This window comes from Bos taurus, chromosome 13, assembly GCF_002263795.3.
Source record: "Bos taurus isolate L1 Dominette 01449 registration number 42190680 breed Hereford chromosome 13, ARS-UCD2.0, whole genome shotgun sequence".
In the NCBI taxonomy this organism is placed as follows: Eukaryota; Metazoa; Chordata; class Mammalia; order Artiodactyla; family Bovidae; genus Bos; species Bos taurus.
This window is the reverse complement of record NC_037340.1, coordinates 73,151,358-73,170,927: the sequence shown is the minus strand read 5'-3', so window position 1 is coordinate 73,170,927 and position 19,570 is coordinate 73,151,358. Positions and strand designations below refer to the sequence as shown.

Below are 19,570 nucleotides of genomic sequence, written 5' to 3'. Positions count from 1 at the left end.
TGGAAAACATGGTGGAGGAACCCATAAGAGAGACAGGGCAAGGGGAGGCCTCCAGTTACATGTGTGTTGAGAAGCCAGCTGCCACTGTGTATATCCAGAGCTTAACCCTGATGGGGTCTCAGAACCAGCCTGACACACGTGCCTGAGAGTCACTCCCTGGGAGGCCAGGGGGCTGGGGTATTTATGCTCCCACTCTTACTGGTTACTGCTTGATGGCTGCTCATGGTTAAGTCTCCTGCCCTTCCTCTGGAAATGAGGGCTCCGGAGACCAGAAAAATTCCTTGTGGGCCAGAGAAATGTAGCTAGAGGGATGCAGGTGCCAACAGTTAGAAGTCTGTGAGCACTGACACGGTGGGGGTCGGAGGACGTGGGGGATGGCAGCAGAATCCAGTACCTTTTCTGAATGCACAGCACCACTGTCTCCCAGCTGCCCAAGCCAGAAGGCTCTCCCAGACGCCTCTTGCTCTCTCTCTGTATCCAACCCTTAACTGGGCGCTACCATTTCACTCCGAATTGTCTTTGACTCCATCCATCCCCCCTTTCCCCCAGCCGTGAGGCCACTCATCACTCTTGACTGGATACCTGCAAGTCTCCTTTGTGGCCTGACTGTGTGGTCTGTCACTCAGCACTTATTTCCTCTGGATTTTGCCAGCTTCCCCCCTTTCCCCCCCAAGCTGTGTGCCCCAGCTCCATCACTGAACCTCTTGCCCTGCCCTCCGTGTCACCACCTGGTCTTTGCATACATTGCTCCCTCCCCTGGCACTCTTTTTCCTATTCCTCCTCCCTCTTCGCCCCCTGACTCATTCCTCCTCCAGATCTCAGCTAAGAACATGAGCTTTATCTCGTGTGCCAACTCCAGCTAATTGATCGTGGCTCCCTGGAGTGCTGTGTTGAGAAGGATTCTGAAGTCCAGTCCAGGCTTGGCAGGAGTGTTGGGGTTGATTGGCAGTGTCCGTCCTGGGTGTGGGCAGGGGAAACCCGCCACTCCTCTACCTCCATCTGCAGTTTCCACAGCCGGGTCTCTTCCCCCACCACAGCGCCCAGCAGTCCTATCATACTTGTTACACGTGTGTGTCCTGCTACACACTTTAGTCTGGTGCCTGTTCAGTCCGGGGCCTGGCCTGCAGGGGGTGCGCTGCAAATCTGGGTGAGTGATGGGTTGGGACTGTGTACAGAAGCGCAGACACGCATGCGCGCACACACGTGCATGCCTCTCCTTCCCGCCCCTCCGCAGCCTCCTGCATCGCACATCCACCCTGTAAACCCGCAGCTCTCCACGCTGGCTGCCGGAGCCCCTCCTCCTTCCCTCTGCCCCTCGTGGTCCTGTGGCATCTGGGTCATCGGCACACAGCTCCCTGGGTGACCGGGTCACGGTGCCCACAGCTCTGGAGAGCAGAGAGTGAGCTGACAGCAGGGCCGCTGCAACCGGCCTCAGGGAGGCTTTCTGTCAAGGCTGTTTGCCTCGTCACCGAAGGCCCAGGAGTTGGTGGGTGGTCAATGGCACCCCACTCCAGTACTCTTGCCTGGAAAATCCCATGGACGGAGGAGCCTGGAGGGCTGCAGTCCATGGGGTTGCTGAGGGTCGGACACGACTGAGCGACTTCACTTTCACTTTTCACTTTCTTGCATTGGAGAAGGAAATGGCAACCCACTCCAGTGTTCTTGCCTGGAGAATCCCAGGGACGGGGGAGCCTGGTGGGCTGCCGTCTCTGGGGTCGCACAGAGTCGGACACGACTGAAGCGACTTAGCAGCAGCAGCAGAACCTCCTTCCCCTTTGCCCCTTCTGTTGTTTCGCAGACTTCATGCCTGAAGGACAAACCGGCACCGGATGTGGCCAGCGGCTAGGAGATGGGGATTTGTTTGCTTCTGTTTTATAAGCACTGGTATTGGTTGAGTACTTGACTACACCGGAATCGGTTCTAAGGCGTTTATCTCATGTAGTCCTTATAGTCGCACCAAGGATGTGCTACCATTGTTCACTCCTGCTTCGCTGAAAAGCAAACCCAGAGTCTGAGCAGCGAAGGCTGTGTCTGTACGACCAGTGAGTGGCGGAAGTCAGGGTTAATATCCAGGCCTGCTTGACCCCAGGGCGTGGACTGCAGATTCCTGTGCTTTGCCCCCCGGGAAGCCCTAGGTCCCCCTGGGACATGGAGACAGTGTAGCAGGTTGAGATGAACCCTGGAACCAGACTCCTGGGTGCAGATCCCAGATTAGTCACTTACCAGCCGTGTGACCTTGGTCAGGTTACTTAACATTTCTGTGCCTTGATTTCCCCTTCTGGAAAGTGGGTATTCATATAGTAAGTACCTAGCTTGCACAGAGTTGTTAAATGAGGGTTAAATGAGTTAATATTGATAACTTAGTACTATCAGCGCTTGGCTCATGGCAAGCTTTTGATCAATAAAAAATAAATCCTTGGCTTCACGCCCAGGAGCTATACTCTCGTGGCCCAGGGCAGGTGGGAGGGGGAGGCAGGTTTGGGAATGTCCTGAAAGCTTGAGAAGCTGGAGTCAGGGTTGGCTGATGCTGTATATCCTGGCACACAGTCAGTTCTGCTACAATGCTTGTTTTGAAAACGCAAATCTGTTCCAGCACGATTCAAGTATTCTGGAATAATTGGAGCACAATATAAATTTCGCCTTTGCTCAGGTGTGATTTCATCCATGGGAAACACAAGGGAAACTCAGGAAACTACACCCGTAGAGGGCTGCACAAAACACACCCCTTGCATCTGTCCACTCCCTCAACCCCCCACCCCCCACACCTGATGTTGCAAGTTCCCACCCATCCGTTTGGAAAGCCCTCCATCACCACTTTGCAGTAACTCACTGCAGATCTGCTGACAGTCATTTCCACAAGCAAATGTCAGACTGTCTTCAAGGTAGAGCACCATATTTATTGTAGTACCTATGCATTTATTTCATTTTTAAAAGACTTCTTTTTTTATATTGGATGGTTAGCATCACCAACTCAATGGACATGAATTTGAGTAAATTCTGGGAGATAGTGGAGGACAGAGGAGCCTGGTGTGCTGCAGTCTATGAAGTTGCAAAGAGTCAGACATGACTTAGTGACTGAACAACAACATAGCCAATTAACACTGTTGTGATAGTTTCAGCAAAGGGACTTAGCCATAAATACACACATGTATCCCTTGTCCCCCAGTCTATGCATTTCTTAATTCTACAGGGGTAAGAGAATCTACCCCTTATTAAACATTAAACCCCATTCTACAGGGGTAAGACTGTGCTACCATTTTTATTATGTCTTTTATTGTTGATAAACTTTTGGGGTGTTGTGCCCCTAACCGTATTTTCCCCATACTCTCTCAGATTTTGACTTCAGGACTTTGCCCTGCTCTGTAGTGTTTAGGAATGTACATTTCGAGTTACAGCAGAACTGGCTGTATTGCACCCTCTGCGAGGCTGTGGGGGCGGGGGGGACGGATGGATGATGGACAGGTAGGGGCAGGCAGTGAATGGATGAACAGAGAGCCCATGAGAGCCCATGAACCTTTCAGGACCACATAATCCATGCTCACCACGAGGGCTGGGCCACCTTTTAATTTCCGATGAGTTGAGACAGGCGATCCATCTGGAAAACAGAGTAGACGTCAAACCCCCAAATAATCCAATTATTTCTTTACCGTGGAGAAAACAGAAAATCCAGGGGCCAAACCGAGCTCAAAGGTTAATAATAAAAGACAAATGGGTTTCAGCCCCACAAACCAAACTAACAGGATTTGAGAGGCAGGAAATCTCATTTCACCATTAACACAAAATAAAAGGCCAGCAGAACGCGAGTTTTAATCCTGTTTCAGGTCTCTGCCTCTGCCCATCTGGCATGCGTCCCTTGGAAGAATCAGCTGCTCTAGCCTCTCCCCCCCACCCCCCACACTACCCCCAGATGACCTGGGCTTCCTCTCAGGCACCCAGGTACTGCACTTCCTACTAGGTTTGAAATCAGAAGTACCATGAAAACACCACAGATGGGGAGAAGAGACTCTCCCAGGCCAGGCAGCAGAGACCTGCTGGCCACAGCGTCCCAGTCCTTTATTCATCCAGCCAATGCTATGTACGTTGTACATAGCAGTATCCTATTGACTGTCTCCAACAACTTAGCTGGGTGATTTTATACATGCAGCTCAGAGAGGTTACCAAACTTACCCCAGGTTGCACAGCATTGGAATCCAAGATCTATATGATACCACAGTTCAGTCTCAACCAGTAGGCTTTCCCAGTTCCGGGTCAGGCCAAGAGATGTGGGTTCAATCCCTGGGTCAGGAAGATCCCCTGGAGCAGGGCATGGCAACTCACTCCAGTATTCCTGCTTGGGGAATCCCACAGACAGAGGAGCCTGGCAGGCTACGGTCCATGGGGTCACAAAGAGTCGGACATGACTGAAGGGACTTAGCACACACAAGGGTTTGGCAGTAAAAGCCCGGGCACAGCAACAAAGACCCAGAAGAGCCAAAAATTTAAAAAATAATAATAAGAAAACATGTATTGAGTTCCTACTGTGGAAGGCCTGGTCTCAGTAGTAGCAAGTATGTGGCACTTTATAGTAATTCAGCATGCTCTTTCCCATTGGGAATGGAGCCTCTGAGCAGAGATATTCAAATCATTTAAAACTGGTATGGTGCAGGCAGCCAGCAAAGGAAGGAATGGCTGTACACAGTCTCCATGGTCGGTATGGGCTCATTTGCAGATAAGAAGATTCAAGGGCAGAGACACCAGCAGTTGGCCAGAGGTCACAAAGCACGCACTTGACCAGCAAGGAGTTAGAGCAGCCCTGACTTTGTATCTTCTGCCTTCTGTCCTTCTCCCGAGAAAACCCCGAGTTGGAGCGGGGTCTCTAATGCAGTTGGTCCTCTGGCCAGCAGGGACCTACCACCACTTGATTCTTCCTCCCTCCAGCCCTGTGGAGAATGGGATAACCCGTTCAGGGTTTCTGGGGCGTCAGCCTGGTTCCTTGGCAGCCAGCGAGGCACCCTGGGATGGGAAATCAGGCAGCCGCTCAGATATTATAAACAATTACCGCTAATTACCAGGCCTGCCAGTTCCCTATTGTCTGCTCACAATCCCACCAGACACTGAGGAGCAGACACTGAAGATGTTGGAGGAAACTTTCAATTTCAGGCTGTAGAAGGCCTTGCTCTGCCTGGGAGGATGGGCCCCTGCAGTGCCTTAAAACCCACGAGGCACCACTGTTTCTTGGGCTTCAGGAGCCCAGACCCTCCTAACAGAATGGATTCCAGACCTTCAGGAGGCTGAGCTGAAAAAGAAACGGATGTGGCAGAAAGGCCAGGTCACCCGCTGTGAGAATCTTGGGGCTCTGTGAGAGGACAGGCCATTCACAGGGCTCAGTTCCTGTGACTGTTGGTCTTCAGGATTCTCTCTCTCAGTTTCCCAGAGAGAGTCTTTGTCTCACTGGGTTTGGATCAGCTATCTGACCCTGGATCCGTCAGCTCTGATCAGGGGACCAGGTACTGCCTTAGTTTAAGTCAAACCAGTTTCTTCAGTCAATGACTTACGACTTAATGACAGTGACTTAGTATGAACATGTATTTTTTGCTCATGTAAACTTCAGCACAGGTGTTCTGGTCATTGCATCTAGCCAAGTTCCTTTGCTCTTTTTAAAAACAATCCCATGCGTGTTTATGATTCCTCTGCTTTCAGATATTTAGAGAGTTTCCATTTTCACTATTGTAAATCATCCATGGCTAAATATAGTCCTTTTCTCATCATCTAAAGGCCTACAACAATTGGTTTCCCTCTTTTTTTCCTGAATCTGCCCTTTCTGGTGTTATATGACATTGCATGAACCTGTAACACTGACCTTCTCCAAGGTCGTGAACTAGACTCTCTTGCCTCTGCCTTGTCTCCATCACCCTCTTGGGAGAGAAGTACTCTCTCCTGCTCCTTGCTGGGCTCCTTCACTCTTGTGGCGTCACCATCCTGAGGACCTCAGGACTCCCTGCTGATGACTCTGCTCAGTGTAGAGAAGATAGTATGTGGGACGTGACCTCCTTTCCTCTCACCTTGTTACTGGGCCCTCTGTATCCTTCGGCCCCCCAGGTCAAATTCTTCTCTCCTGGTCCATTCTGGGCCACTGCAGCCTGCAGCGATTCCTCTCTTCTGATGGTCTCTGAGCTCTCACAACCCAAGGTGGGCGGGTAGGGGACTGGCTGTGTCTCATAAGAAGACAATTGTCCTCTTTAGTTGTTTCTGGGGGCAACACGTGTGTTTGCCCAGCAGAATGTAAGTTCTTTGTGCATGGGGTCTTCTCTTGTTTGTTCCTGCAGCTTGCTTGGAATTTTATACATGAAGGTGCAAATATTCTTGGGCAGTGCCCTGGTATAGCAGTGGGCACTGCCAGTTTTCTAGCCCTCAGGCAGCTGTCTTTCTCACTGTGGGCCTCAGTCTTCCAATCTGTGAAATAGGGAGGCTGCTGGGTCAGAGGACACTTCCCTGTAACTATTTGCAGAGCTGGAGAGTGAATCCTTTGCCAACTGTGAGGATTTGTGAATTAGCAATGAGGTGTAAAGGCAGACAGTATGTCTAGGGTGTGAAGAGCTGGGTACAGCCAGAGAAGACCGTAAGTGAGTCATTGTATCCGAAGAACTGGAGCCAAGGTAGACAAGCAGAGGTTCAGAAGCAGAAGGGAACATCCTTTAGGTGGAACCAGATACCCCTTGGGTTCTCCTCTGGCTCCTTCAAGGCTGACAGCCCAGAAGGTTCCCTTGGAAGGAAGCTGGGGACAGGGAAGGGGGCTGCTCTTAGGGCAGGAAACAAAGCATGCAGTGCCCTCAGTCAAGTCCCTAGGTAGTCGCCCCTCCCTGCTAAAAGACCCTTTGGCTGGCTGCTGTGAAACCTGGCACAGTATGTGCCTGTTCAGAGTTAACTGTTGTTCTTGGAACATGCCCAAGTGGAAGGTCACCTGGGGTTGGCCCTAAAGGTGCTGTATCCATGTGCTGACTCTGCCCTGTGAATTCTAGCTTCAGATTGGGCCGAATCGGCCTCCTTACATGAATAATGCAGATAAAGGTTAAAAAAACAACAAAAAATGAAAAAAACCTCAACCTCCTTTGCCTGTGGCGAGGATCCTAAGAGAAAATGGGTTACAAGTGCTTTACTTCTGAAGATAATAGGCACATCAAGCTTGGTGTTTAGTGCCTGATTTCATTAAGTTTTTCCAGTAGTCATGTTTGGATATGAGAGTTGGACCATAAAGAAGGCTAAGTGCTGAAGAATTGATGCTTTCAATTCTGTGCTTTCAAGCTGTGGTGCTGGAGAAGACTCTTGAGAGTCCCTTCGACAGCAGGAAGATCAAACCAGTCAAAATCCTAAAGGAACTCAACCCTGAATATTCACTAGAAGGACTGATGCTGAAGCTGAAACTCCAGTACTTTGCCCACCTGATGCAGAGAGCTGACTCACTGGAAAAGACCCTGATGCTGGGAAAGATTGAAGGCGGGAGGAGGGGATGACACGATGAGATGGGTGGATGGTGTCACGGACTCAATGGACATGAGTTTGAGCGAGATGCAGGAGATGGTGAAGGACAGGGAAGCCTGGCGTGCTGCAGTCCATGGGGTCGCAGAGTCGGACACGACTGAGCGACTGAATGACAACAATGACTCGTTAAGTACTTAACAGGTCTAGGAGATGGGAGTGTTACTGTTCCCATTTCAGAGATGGGAAAGAAAAAACTAAAACTGGCTTTAGCAAAATAATATAATAATAGTTGTTGTTGACGTACATAACCAGAAAGAAAAAGAAGTATCTCTTGCTTCAGGTAGAGTTTGATGCAGGAGCTTAATCAGTGCCACCTGTGTGATGGCCTCCTTCATGGGCTGCCGATGGCAGCAGGAGAGTGGCCAGAGGCTCCAGGCTTCTGTCTCAGGTTCAGATCTCGTGAGAAAAGAGAGTCTCTCACTTCCTACAGTTCAAAGAAAGCTTCCTCGGCAAATTCTTGTGGGCTTGGGTGAGATGCCCAACTCTCAACCAATCACTGGCCAAGGAAGGAATGGCCTGATTGGCCAGGCTGAGCCCATGTGAGCTTCTGAAGCTGGGTCTGCTCTGCACCACAGGAATCAATGTCTTGAGGAGGGGCCTCCCCAAAGGAGATTTAAAGTCTGGTTCCCAAAGGAAGGGGAGCAGATATTTGGCAGCTCCACGGCAAGGACAAGCGTGGACCTCCGAGGCTGAGCAACTGGCTCTGTATGTTTCTAACTGTCTAGTGCAAACAAGTCCTCTGGGGTTCCTGTTAAAAGGCAGTTTCTGATTCACCAGCTGGGGAGTGGAGTGGACCACCATTTCCTTTTTAATTAGCTCCCAGGCGGTGCTGCCAGTCCCTGGACCACACTCTGAGTGTCACAGCCCTAACCCATAGAGCCAGGCATGGACAAGCATCACCTCCTGAGAGTCCTACCCGGAGAGGCAAGTGACATCATACCCATTTCATGGAAGAAGAACCTGAGACTTGGCAAGGAGAGGTCAGACAGGACACAGAAACTAAGCCCTAGACTTTTGGAGTCAGAGCGGAGATTTTAGGGAGAAAGTAGAAAGAAAGAAGCAGAGAGAGTACACCAGCCTGCCTCAGACTGGGAGATGGATGTGGACAGAATCGCCGTGGAATTAGGGAGGTTCTAGAGCTGACTGCCTGAGTCATCCGAGTCCTCAGTTGGCCCCTGGGAACGTCTGCTTTTGTCTCATTCTTTCTTGCAGCCTTAACTACGGGGGAGTTTGCCTGGCATCGGATGCCCAGTTCAGTGACTTCCTGGGCAGCATGGGACCAGCACAGTTTGTGGGCCGCCAGACCCTGGCCACCACGCCGATGGGTGAGTGTCCCAAGACCTGTTCCTAAGGGTGTGGGGGTCCCCAGCAGAAGCCCCTTGTCTTGCCTCTGCCTGGGTTACATCCACTGAGCACTCAGCCTGGAGCTGAGGTCACACCTGCCAGGCACTCTGCAGAGCCCAGGGACTCGGCTTGGGGGTTGGTTCTGGTTTGTTTATGGCTGGGAGTAGGGGAAGGGAATTGCATCCTCAACAGAGATGGGCAGCCGAGTCCTTGATGGAGCTTCCAAGCCACTTCCTGGTCTCAGCTCTTGGGGCCTATTGCAGGGGACGTGGAGATCGGCTTGCAGGAGCGGAACGGTCAGCTGGAAGTGGACATCATCCAGGCTCGGGGTCTGACGGCCAAGCCAGGCTCCAAGACACTGCCAGGTGTGGGGGCTGCCCTCCCATCTGTAAGATAGGGGTGGAGGTCTGGGAGGATGTCCTGAGTGGTAGCTGGGTCTAGAAGAGAGATGATGGTGTCCAACTGGGGGTCTCCCTCCCCCCAAAGCTAGTGACTCCTGTGTCACTGGCGGTTTAGAATTTATTCTGGAGACCCAGTTGAAATTGTCCATTGACCTTGTCCACCTCCTTGACTGCACTGAGTTCCTGGGGGTTCAGAGAGCATCTTTGGTGTTTTTTTTTTGTGGTTCTACCATTTGTGATTCTATCCTAGCACCTGGTAGGGTGCATGAAATGCCTTGAGTGTTCAGCAAACATCGGAGTGAGTGTGTAAGCCCAGGAAGGGTGGGCAGGCCAGGGACTGAGAGAGGGAAAGGGTGAGCAAGGAAAGGGTGAGCAAAAGGGCAGGCAGGACCATTTGAGAGGGTAGAGTAGACCCCAGCCAACCCTGACTGCACCCCACCACTGTTGCCTCATCCCCGGACTTCCTGGGGGCACCCCGATCCCCAGCAGCGGGTCCCTCTGCTGCACCCTCTGCCCACCATTGGAGGCCCAAGCTACAGCTCACCCTGCTGACCTCTGTCCTCAGCGGCCTACATCAAGGCCTACCTGCTGGAGAACGGCATCTGCATTGCCAAGAAGAAGACCAAAGTCGCTCGCAAGTCGCTGGACCCGCTATATAACCAGGTGCTGCTGTTTCCTGAGAGTCCCCAGGGCAAAGTCCTGCAGGTGAGGGGCCAGGGGGCCGGGCAGAGTCTCACCTGGAGAAAGCAGAGCACTCTGGTAGATCTGAGCGCCACCTTTTGTGGTGTGACTTGGAACAAGTTCCTTTCTGAGCCTCAGCTTCCTTATCTGTAAAATGGGGATATTAATAGTAGCCACTGATAGAGTTACTGTGACAGTGGAATGTGTGCTTTGTGTAAGAAAGGGATTGCAAGTTCGGCCTGTAGTAAGGGCTCTACAAGTGGCCACCATTGTTATTATCATGATTACCGTCATCACCAACCTCAGGAGACTAGGGGCTTGGCATGGAGCGCAGTGCTAATAGACTGAAAGGCTTTTGAGGATCCAGAGGTCTTTGGCCCCCTGACTTTTAGGAAGATCCTAGTGGTCATCTAGGGCTTCCTTGGTGGTTCAGCAGAAAAAGAATCCACCTGCCAATGTAGGAGACATGGGTTTGAAGAAGGAAATGTCAAGACACTCCAGTACTCTTGCCTGGGAAATCTCATGGAAAGAGGAACTTGACAGGTTACAGTCCATGGAGTCAGAAACGACTTAGCAACTAAACAAAATACAACAAAAGATGTTTGCTGAAACTAGCGTTAGCTGCCCGTCATGGGGTCGGCAGGGCCCGGCTGGATGCCTCAGGAGCCGCATGCCTCCTGTCTTCGAGCTGCCATTTATTTTTGTTTGCCTTTGTTTTTAAAAATACTTATTTTTTTTGGCCACTCCAGGTCCTAGTGCAGCACGTGGACTCTTAGTTGCAGCATGTGGGATCTAGTTCCCTAGTTTACCAGGAAATCACACTCGGACGCCCTGCATTGAGAGCGTGGAGTCTTAGCCACTTGACTGCCAGGGAGGTCCCTCAGAGCCGCTCTTTGGGCATCTCTAGTTTATACCTCAGTTTCTTGCTCCTAACCTGAACAGGCAAAGCACACAAGGGTAGGCCCAAGGTGTTCCACATCTCCAAGACAGCGGGCTTTTGCCAAACTGGAAAGCCTGGGTCCTGTCTATGGCACAGTCTTTCCATTTGTAGGTTGTGACCCATCAGCAATTTATGAACTCAGTTTAGTGGGTTTTGTTTTTTTTTTAATGGAATGGAATAGGAAATAGGAAAGAAATGGAAAATAGGACTAGGAAAGAAAACATTTCTCATTCTTAGTAAGGCAGGTCTTATTTGGTGGAGCCACTTGCTTCAGTTGTGAATCTCACGTGTTCACTGGGTGATTTAAATGTCTGTCTTGCTGTATATATTAGTCAGAACAAAGTTGGGAAAAATCTTTCTGGTCTAGAGGCATTCAAAGACAATTTAAAACAACCAGAAGGCCATCTAGGGGCCACGCCTGGCCCACTGGACTGAGGTCTGTGTTTTCTGGCCTGAGCATCTTTGAAGAAACTCCAGAGCACATCCCTGTCTGGGATGCAGAGAGATAAAGAAATAGAAATCTGGCATGGGGGTCCTTGCTGCTGAGCCTTCTGACTAATGTCAGGGCAAGACAGACCCACCACGATTGAGTGATACCAGCTGTGTTCATCTGCTAAAGCTGCCATAAATACCATAGACCTGGGGTCTTAGACAACAGAAATTTATTTCTTACAGTTCTGGAGGATAGAAGTCCAAGATCAAAGTGTCACAAGTTATGTTTCTGCTGAGGCCTCTCTCCTTGGCTTGCGGACGGCCACCTTCTTGCTGTGAACTCATACGGTTCTTTTCCTACACGCAGGCATTCCTGGTGTCTGACTGTGTGTCCTAATCTTCTGCTCTTATGACAACACCAGTTAAAACTGCAACCCACACTAATGGCCCATTTTAATGTAATCACCTTAAAGGACCAGTCTCCAAATACAGTCACGTTCTGGGGTTAGGGCTTCAGTATGCAATTGAGGGGCACACAGTTAAGCCCATAATGCCAGTGATAACAAATCCATTCACACACTCAGACATGGGCTGCTGCTTTTTTTTTTATTGAGAATATAGTTGCTGTACAATGTTGTATTAGTTTATGCTGTACAAGGAAGTGAATCAGCCATATGTATACATATATCCCCTCCCTCTTGAACCTCCCTTCCACTCCCCACCCCTCTAGGTGACCACCGAGCACCAAGGTGGGCTCTCTGTGCTATACAGCAGGTTCCCACCAGCTCTCTGTTTTACACATGGTATCTGTTCAGAGTTACCTAGGTAACATAGTTACCTAGGGGGCATTGACCATTTATTAGTTGAGTGACCTCGGGCAAATGATTTAACCTCCCTGAGCCCCAGTTTAAACAGCTGTGCAATCGGAATCCGTTTTTATAGCGTTATTGGGAAGATTGAATCTAGGGCTGATTTGGCCTTAGACAGTTCCTGACGAGCAGTCACCAGTAGCCGTGGCCCACGTTGTTTGTGTACCTCTCTGCGTGCTTGAGGAACGGCTTACAGCTTACAGTGAGCTTCCACATTTATTATCTCCTGTGAGCCTCGCCTGCCAGGTAAGCTGAGTGTGGAAGATTCCATTGACAAACAAGAACCCTGAGTCTCGGTGAGGCTAAGTGACTTTGCCCAAAACGACCTAGACAAGACTGGAACTCGCCCCTACACATGTCTGACCCCAAAGTGTGTGCATCAAGACAATAGGTCTTGTGAGCGATAAGCCAGCCCACATTTAGAGAGGGGCAGAGTTACAACCTGAGGAGAGCAAATGAGGGTCCTGCAGCCACAGAGACCACCTGTCTGGCTGCTCTAAGAAAGAGAGGTTGACCGAGAAATGGGGAAGGTACTGCACAAAAGAGTCTGTTGGAAAAAAGGAAAGAGGCTAGTATGTGTGTTCTACATGTGGCAGCCACTTTAAAAGTTGAAGTATAATTGATTTACAGTATTGTGTTAATTTCAAATGTGCAGCAAAGTGATTCAGTTAGTTTTTCAGATTTTATTCTACTGTAGGTTATTATAAGATACTGAGTATATTCCCCTGTATGTGTGTGTGCACTAAGTTGCTCAGTTGTGTCCGGCTCTTTGCTACACCCATGGACTGTAGCCCGCCAGGCTCCTCTGTCCATGTGGATTCTCCAGGCAAGAATACTGGAGTGGGTAGCCATGGCCTCCTCCAGGGGATCTTCCCAAACCAGGGATCCAACCCAGGTCTTCTTCATTGCAGGTGGATTCTTTACCATCTGAACCATCAGGGGAGCCCATAGTCCCCTATGCTATACAGTAAATCCTTGTTGCTTTTCTATTTTATATATAGTACTTTGTTAATCCCATACTCCTAATTTGTCCCTCCCATCTTCCCTTCCCTTCCCCTTTTGTAGCCATAACTGTTTTCTGTCTGTTTCAGTTTTGTGTGTACATTCATTTGTATTATTTTTCTAGATTCCACATTTAAGTGATATCATATAGTATTTGTCTTTCTCTGACTTCTTCACTCAGTGTAATATACTCTAGGTCTATTCACCTTGCTGCAAATGGCAATATTTCATTGTTTTTAAAGCTGAGTGTGTGTGTGTATGTGTGTATACATACCATATCTTCTTAAGCCGGTTGTCTGTTGATGGGCACTTGGGTGGTTTCCATGTCTTGACTTTGTAAATAGCGCTGCCATGAACATTGGGGTGCATGTATCTCTTCCAATGAGAATTTTCATCATTTTCCAGATATATACCCAGGAGTGGGATTGCTGGATCATATGGTAGCTCTATTTTGATTTTTTTAAGGACCCTCCATAGTGGGCTATGCCAATTTACAGTCTCATGAACAGGGTAGGAGGTTTCCCTTTTTCCCCTGTCCTCTCCAGCATTTATTGTGTGTAGACGTTTTGATGATGGCCGTATTGTCTGGTGTAAGGTGATACCTCATTGTGGTTTTTGATTTGCATTTTTCTAACAGTGATGTTGAGCATCTCTTCATGTGCCTATTGGCCATTTGTGTGTCTTCTTTGGAAAAAAATCTGTTTAGGTCATCTGCCCCTTTTTTGATTTTTTTCCCCCAGTATTGAGTTGTATGAGTTGTTTTATCCATTTTGGATATTAACCCTTTGTCAGTCTTATTTTCTCCTATTTCTGTCATTTGTCTTCGTTTTTTGATGGTATCCTTTGCTGTGCAAAAGTTTTTTGTACATTTGATTAGGTCCCATTTGTTTATTTTTGCTTTTATTTCTTTTGCCTTGGGCAAGCGATCTATGAAAGTATTGCTACTGTTTATGTCAGAATGTTTTGACTAAGTTCTTTTCTGGGAGTTTGATGATGTCATGTTTTAGGTGTTTAAATCATTTTGAGTTTACTTTTGTATATGCTGTGAAAATGTTCTAATTGCATTGATTTACATGTGGCTGTTCTAACCACTTTTATTTTTTTAATTTATTTAAAGTTTTTAAAAAATTTATTTATTATTTTTATTTGTCTGTGCCAGGTCTTAGTTGGGGCATATGGGATCCAGTTCCCCAACCAGGGATCCAACTCAGGCCCCCTGCATTGGGAGAGCAGAGTCTTAGCCACTGGACCACCAGGGAAGTCCCCAACTACTAGCCCCATTTAAAACCTTTATTTCTGAGGATCTGGAAGCAGAGGGCAGGTGGATGAGGGGGTAGGTAGGACACTCACAATGTAGGGTCAGCCCTCAAGGCTGGGGCTCAAAGATGGGGCAGGTGGAAAGAAAGAGCAAGATTGGAGGCAAGAAGCCCATCATCCAAGAGCATCTGGTGGGACTTGAGCCATTTTAAGGAGGTGGACTTCCAGGACCCGGAGATGAATGAGGCACACGGTGACCCCAGGTTCTGTTTCTGGGCCTGTGAGTGGCGTTGGCAGGATCTGAACCACTGTGTCTCTTGCTCTGCAGGTGATCGTGTGGGGGAACTACGGGCGGATGGAGCGGAAGCAGTTCATGGGCGTGGCCCGCGTGCTGCTGGAGGAGCTGGACTTGACCACCCTGGCCGTGGGCTGGTACAAGCTCTTCCCCACCTCCTCCATGGTGGACCCAGCCACGGGCCCCCTGCTCCGGCAGGCGTCCCAGCTGTCCCTCGAGAGCACCGTGGGGCCCTGTGGCGAGCGATCTTAGTGCGGGGAGGGGGAGGGGCTCCCCGAGATGGTCCGGAGACCCTACCTGGGACCCCAGGCCCCAGGGCATATTGAACAGAGGAGGCCGGGGTTCTCCCCACCCAGTGGGGAAGCTGAATGGGGAGACTTGAACCCCCCAGGGCCCCTCCTCACCCCTTTTTTGCCTCCTATTCCCCGAGACCTTCCCTCTCCCGATGGGATTGGCTGCACTTTTGACTTGGCCGGTTCTTGACCTGGTGGATGTGTCTGCAGTCCGGAGAAAGGAAAGATCGAGGCGGCAGAGCACACCATCCTCCTGCCCCCGACTCTGTCCGACCGCACCCCCTTTTTGCCTCCTTGGAAGCTCGCTGCCCGGAGTCATGTCCAGAACCCAGCGGCCATCTCCATGGTGCCAATTACCAGCAAGTGTCTTTCCTGCGGCACCGGGTTCAGGCAGCTACTCCTGCCCCCCGAGCCTACGGGGCAGCTTTGCAAGGATCCGGCGCCAACTCCGGGGGCCCCGCGCCCCCGACTTGAAGAGGAGCTCAGGCCTCCCTCCGCCTGCCCATGGAAGGAGCTCTGCCGCCGCCTGTTCGAGTCCATCTGTCCGTCCCCTGCCTGTTCCTCTTTTGGTGGCTCTAGAACATGGGGTCCAGCAGGGACCAGGGGAGAGGAAAGGGGTGCCGGGGCCTGGCAGGGGCCCCCAGGGCACCTGGCTTTGTGGGATTGTAAGAAGCTAGTTTGCACACGGTGGGCGGACTGGAAAGAACTCTGTTGGCTGTGTTTCGACCGAGGAGCTGGGGGACCCTAATTTTCGAGAACCCCAGCCCCAGAGAGCTCACCAGTCTCTGAATTTGGGGGATGCCGGTTTAGAGAGGGAGTGTGAAGAAAGCTGGGATTGGGACTCGTGGTGCCAAGGTGAGGGGTTCCCAGGTAGGAGAATCCCTCCTTGTCGGATGAGGTCAAAGGTCATCTTGTCTGGCCCTCTGCCTCCAGGCTAAGGGCCTGGGGAGGCACGCGAGCTCCCCAGTTTTAGTCTTTTTAAACAAACCATCCTGTACTAAGGGCAGAACCAACTGCTCCGGCCTCAGTGACCTTGGCTCAAGGAGAGAAAGAGAATGAGGCGAGACAGGAGTGTGAGAAGGGGGAGATTCCTTCCTGAGCAGGCCTGGGGGCTGCCTTCCCGGCGCCCCCGGCCTGGTCCTCCCTGGAGCCTTTGGAAGCCCTTTTGCATGCGGGGAGGACACAGGCTGGCCCCTTTCTGTAGAAGCACATTTCTGCCACCTCCCCTGGGAGGCACCCAGCCACCCACTACCCACACACACACCCGCCGCCCCCCCGTCATTACCCAGTCCTGCTGTGTAGGACGTAGTCTTGGTTAGCCGAGTAGGCTTAGAGTGCCTGGCCCTGGGCCAGGTCTTAGCTTCACATAGAGTCCTTACAGAGGGGATGGAGAAAATTCCAGGAGGCAGCCTTCTCCCTGCCGGCCTGGCCTGGGTCCAAGCCTGGACCTGGTTCAGGGGAGGCTGGCCCCTCCTCCTGCTCCTCCCTTTCCTCCCCCTCTTCATGTAGGGTTGTAGCCAGAGCCGCCCATGACACTCAGATGTTCTGATTTATTACCCTTGGGACTGATTTTATTTAGGAAGCACTCCTGAGGATGTGGGCCTTGGAGGGGGCTGGGGCTCCATCAGAGGAGGTGGTTTTCCACTGAGGATTGCCCGGCTGTGTTCTGTCCCACCTTATCCCCACTCTCCCCACACCCCACCATTTAGGCTGTGGACCAGGTGAGCCCTTCCACCTGGAACTCTCCCCTCCCCTGGCCTGTTCCCAGCCCTGGGCATCCTTTGAAGTTCTGGTTGAGTTATAGCGCTCCCCTGCATAGGGATGGGGAGATGGAAGCGTCCCCCCCTTGGTCCAGGAGGCCTTCTGACCTTCCTGGAATCATGGCGGCTGGAATCCCAAGGCTGGGGTGGAGGCAGCGGGGCTCAGAACTGGCCCCTCCCCTGTGCTTTTTTTTTTTTTAAACCAGTGTGATTTCTCTGCCGTTTGTTTATTACTCACCATTCGGAATATTTTGAGCCAGGAGAGCGCCTTCTCTCTCCAGCTGTCACTGCTCTGGTAGTTCAGGGGTAGCATTTCAAAGCCGGGTTGGGGCCTGGCTGTCCCAACCTGAGGACAGGGTGGGCACAGCCTTGCTCCCCAACCTGAGCCCGCCCTGTTGGGGGTGGGTCTGCACAGCCTTTATAAAGAGAGAAGGCGCTCCAAAGCAATAACATCCTGAGGGTGGTCACCGAGGGCCCCCCTCAATGACTTTCTGTTTGTTCTGTGGTTTTTCAGCTCACCTCCCGGAGGGGTGGGGTGGCACGGGGGCTGGAGCCCTCTTTCTTTGTATCATCGTTGTGAGCACATGGCCGCCTTCCAAGGGGCTCCGACCATTGGGCATGAGACCCCCCATCTGTCCTCACCCAGGGATGGGGGCTTGGGGAGGGAGTGGCTGTTCTCATCATTAGCTTTGGGGAACCTTCCAGCCTGCTCCTATCTGGTCCTTTGCCAGCTCAAACTTCCCCATTTGAAGAGGAGCTGAGAGGGTGGCACTGGGGGAATTAGGGGTGTGAGGGGCCTGGGGGTCTCTAAGGGACGATTCTTTTTTCAATCTCTGGGCCAAAGGTCACATGCCAGGGTACGGTGGGAGGGAGTCATCTCCACCTTCCTTCTCCAGAATCTGCCTGTCACACTAAAGGAAAAGGAGCTTTGGGACCATCGGTGAAATGATTTCCATCTTAACAGAGAGATCACAGGCCCCTGGGGTCACCTGTGAGTTCACGACACTGGCAATCTGGGCCTCCTCAACCCCCCGGAGGCTGAGCTGGAGCCAGGGCAGGACCAAGTGGGGCCACCATCTCCCCCCCGCAATATTTCCTCTGCCCTTCTCTCCATGGCCTCCTCCCAGGGGCCTTGAAAAAGATGGGCAGCGCTGATTATAGTCCCATCTGAGAGGGCAGGAAACCAAAGCTCAGAATCAGTAAGTGGCTTGCCCAAGACAAGACCCCTCAGCAATGAGGCCAGAACAGAAGCAGCTCTGTCCTTCTTCCTCCATGGAACAGCAGACCATTGCTCCAGGGCACATTTGCCATAATGAGGATCTGTGACCTTTAGGCCCTGGACCACCCCGCGCTGCTTGCTTGCATCTTGATGGGCCAGTAACTTTTCTGGGCCTTGGGTTTAGGGGGAAGGGTTGCCATAGAGACCTTGCTCTCCTGGGTGGGGGATGGGGGGGGGGGTCTGCCCTGACTGACGTGAGGCTGTGCAGGCTGTGGTCCTGGTCTTGATGCTAAGTGGGGACTCCCCCCAAGGGACCACAGCCCCTCTGAGACCACTCTGAGGGAGGCCAGACAGCACTTCCTGGGGCTGTGTGGGAGTGAGGGGGGCGATGGTACACCTCACATTAAGGCATTCCCCCCCAAACCTTTAGAGAGAATAACATGGGAACTTCTCGGAGTGCTTTTCACACCTGTTTGTTTGCAAAGTGCTTTTATCTCTCGTGTACCCTCACAAGAGCTCCCGGGCAGTCGGTGGAGGCCTGGGTGAGTTATCAGCCCCATTTTACAGAAGAAGCTGAGGCCCGGGGAGGGGAAGGTACTCGCTAAGGTGCCACTGGGAGTTGGTGGCTGAGCTCAGGGGAGAACTCAGTTTTCCAGCGGTTCAGAGCTCTTTTCTTCAATGTGGGGCAAAGCAGAGTTGAGGTCATGTACTTGACAAGCTGATCCACCGTCCAGCTCCTTACATCTGGAGCTCATGGGCACATCTCAGCGTTGAGAGGCACCGCTGAGCCCCGCTGCCCTTGGAGCACAGCTGTTGCGTTAGGCAAGGCCACCTGCATTTATTTATTGAGCAGCAGCCCTGTGCCAGACCCAGGGGACGGGGTGCCCCGACTCCATCGCCCACTGTCCTGTAATGACTCCTTTGGGCTCCAGGAGGCCCCATGTCTTATAGCAGCACCTCAGAGTGGACGGAAAGCTTTCATGTCCATGAGCTCATCTGACTCACAAACCCCACCCGGGAGCCGCTGACATGCCCGTTTGACTCATAGCTTCTGTGAGGGCAAAGTGGAGACTTGAACCCAGGGCCTTGGACATCATCTCTGAGCCCTTTCACCGTACCACTGCCTCCTGAGCGGGTGGCAGGAAGGCAGACCCCTGGTCCTCAGGCCCACTCTCCACTCACCTTTCCCCGTCTTCCCTCTCCAGGAGCAGGAGCCCCTCAGGCTTTGGGGGAGGGAGGGTTTCTGGGGCCCCTGGGTTGGAGCAGGTCACGTTGCATTGTGTTCATGACCATGTAGCTCATGTTGAAAATTAAAGTTTTTGGCTTTTCTAACCCAGCTTGCTCTGTTTTGTGTTGACGCAGTTCTCTCTGGGATGCTGAGGGCTGTTAATTTTAATGACCTGAGTGCTGTGCCATTTCAGCTTTGTTAGTGTCCATTTATACAGGTCTGGGGCCCATCCCAGCACCACTTCCAGAGATGCACAGGAGGGAACAGGGTACTGGGTGAACTCATTTTACAGATGTGGAAACTAAGGCCCAGGGAGGGGATGAGAATTCCC

General features: G+C 51.5%; 1 protein-coding gene across 1 annotated transcript in view; it reads left to right on the top strand.

Annotated features, from left to right (window-relative positions):
• Positions 1–19,343, top strand: part of RIMS4 (regulating synaptic membrane exocytosis 4) — a 72,483-nt gene extending 53,140 nt beyond the window's left edge. The window contains exons 3-6 of the mRNA XM_025001266.2: positions 8,731–8,843; positions 9,126–9,227; positions 9,829–9,968; positions 14,773–19,343. Of these exons, the coding sequence (XP_024857034.1) occupies positions 8,731–8,843; positions 9,126–9,227; positions 9,829–9,968; positions 14,773–14,991 (574 nt within the window). The 3' untranslated portion in view covers positions 14,992–19,343. The remainder of the gene's footprint in view (positions 1–8,730; positions 8,844–9,125; positions 9,228–9,828; positions 9,969–14,772) is intronic.
• Positions 19,344–19,570: the final 227 nt, after the last annotated feature.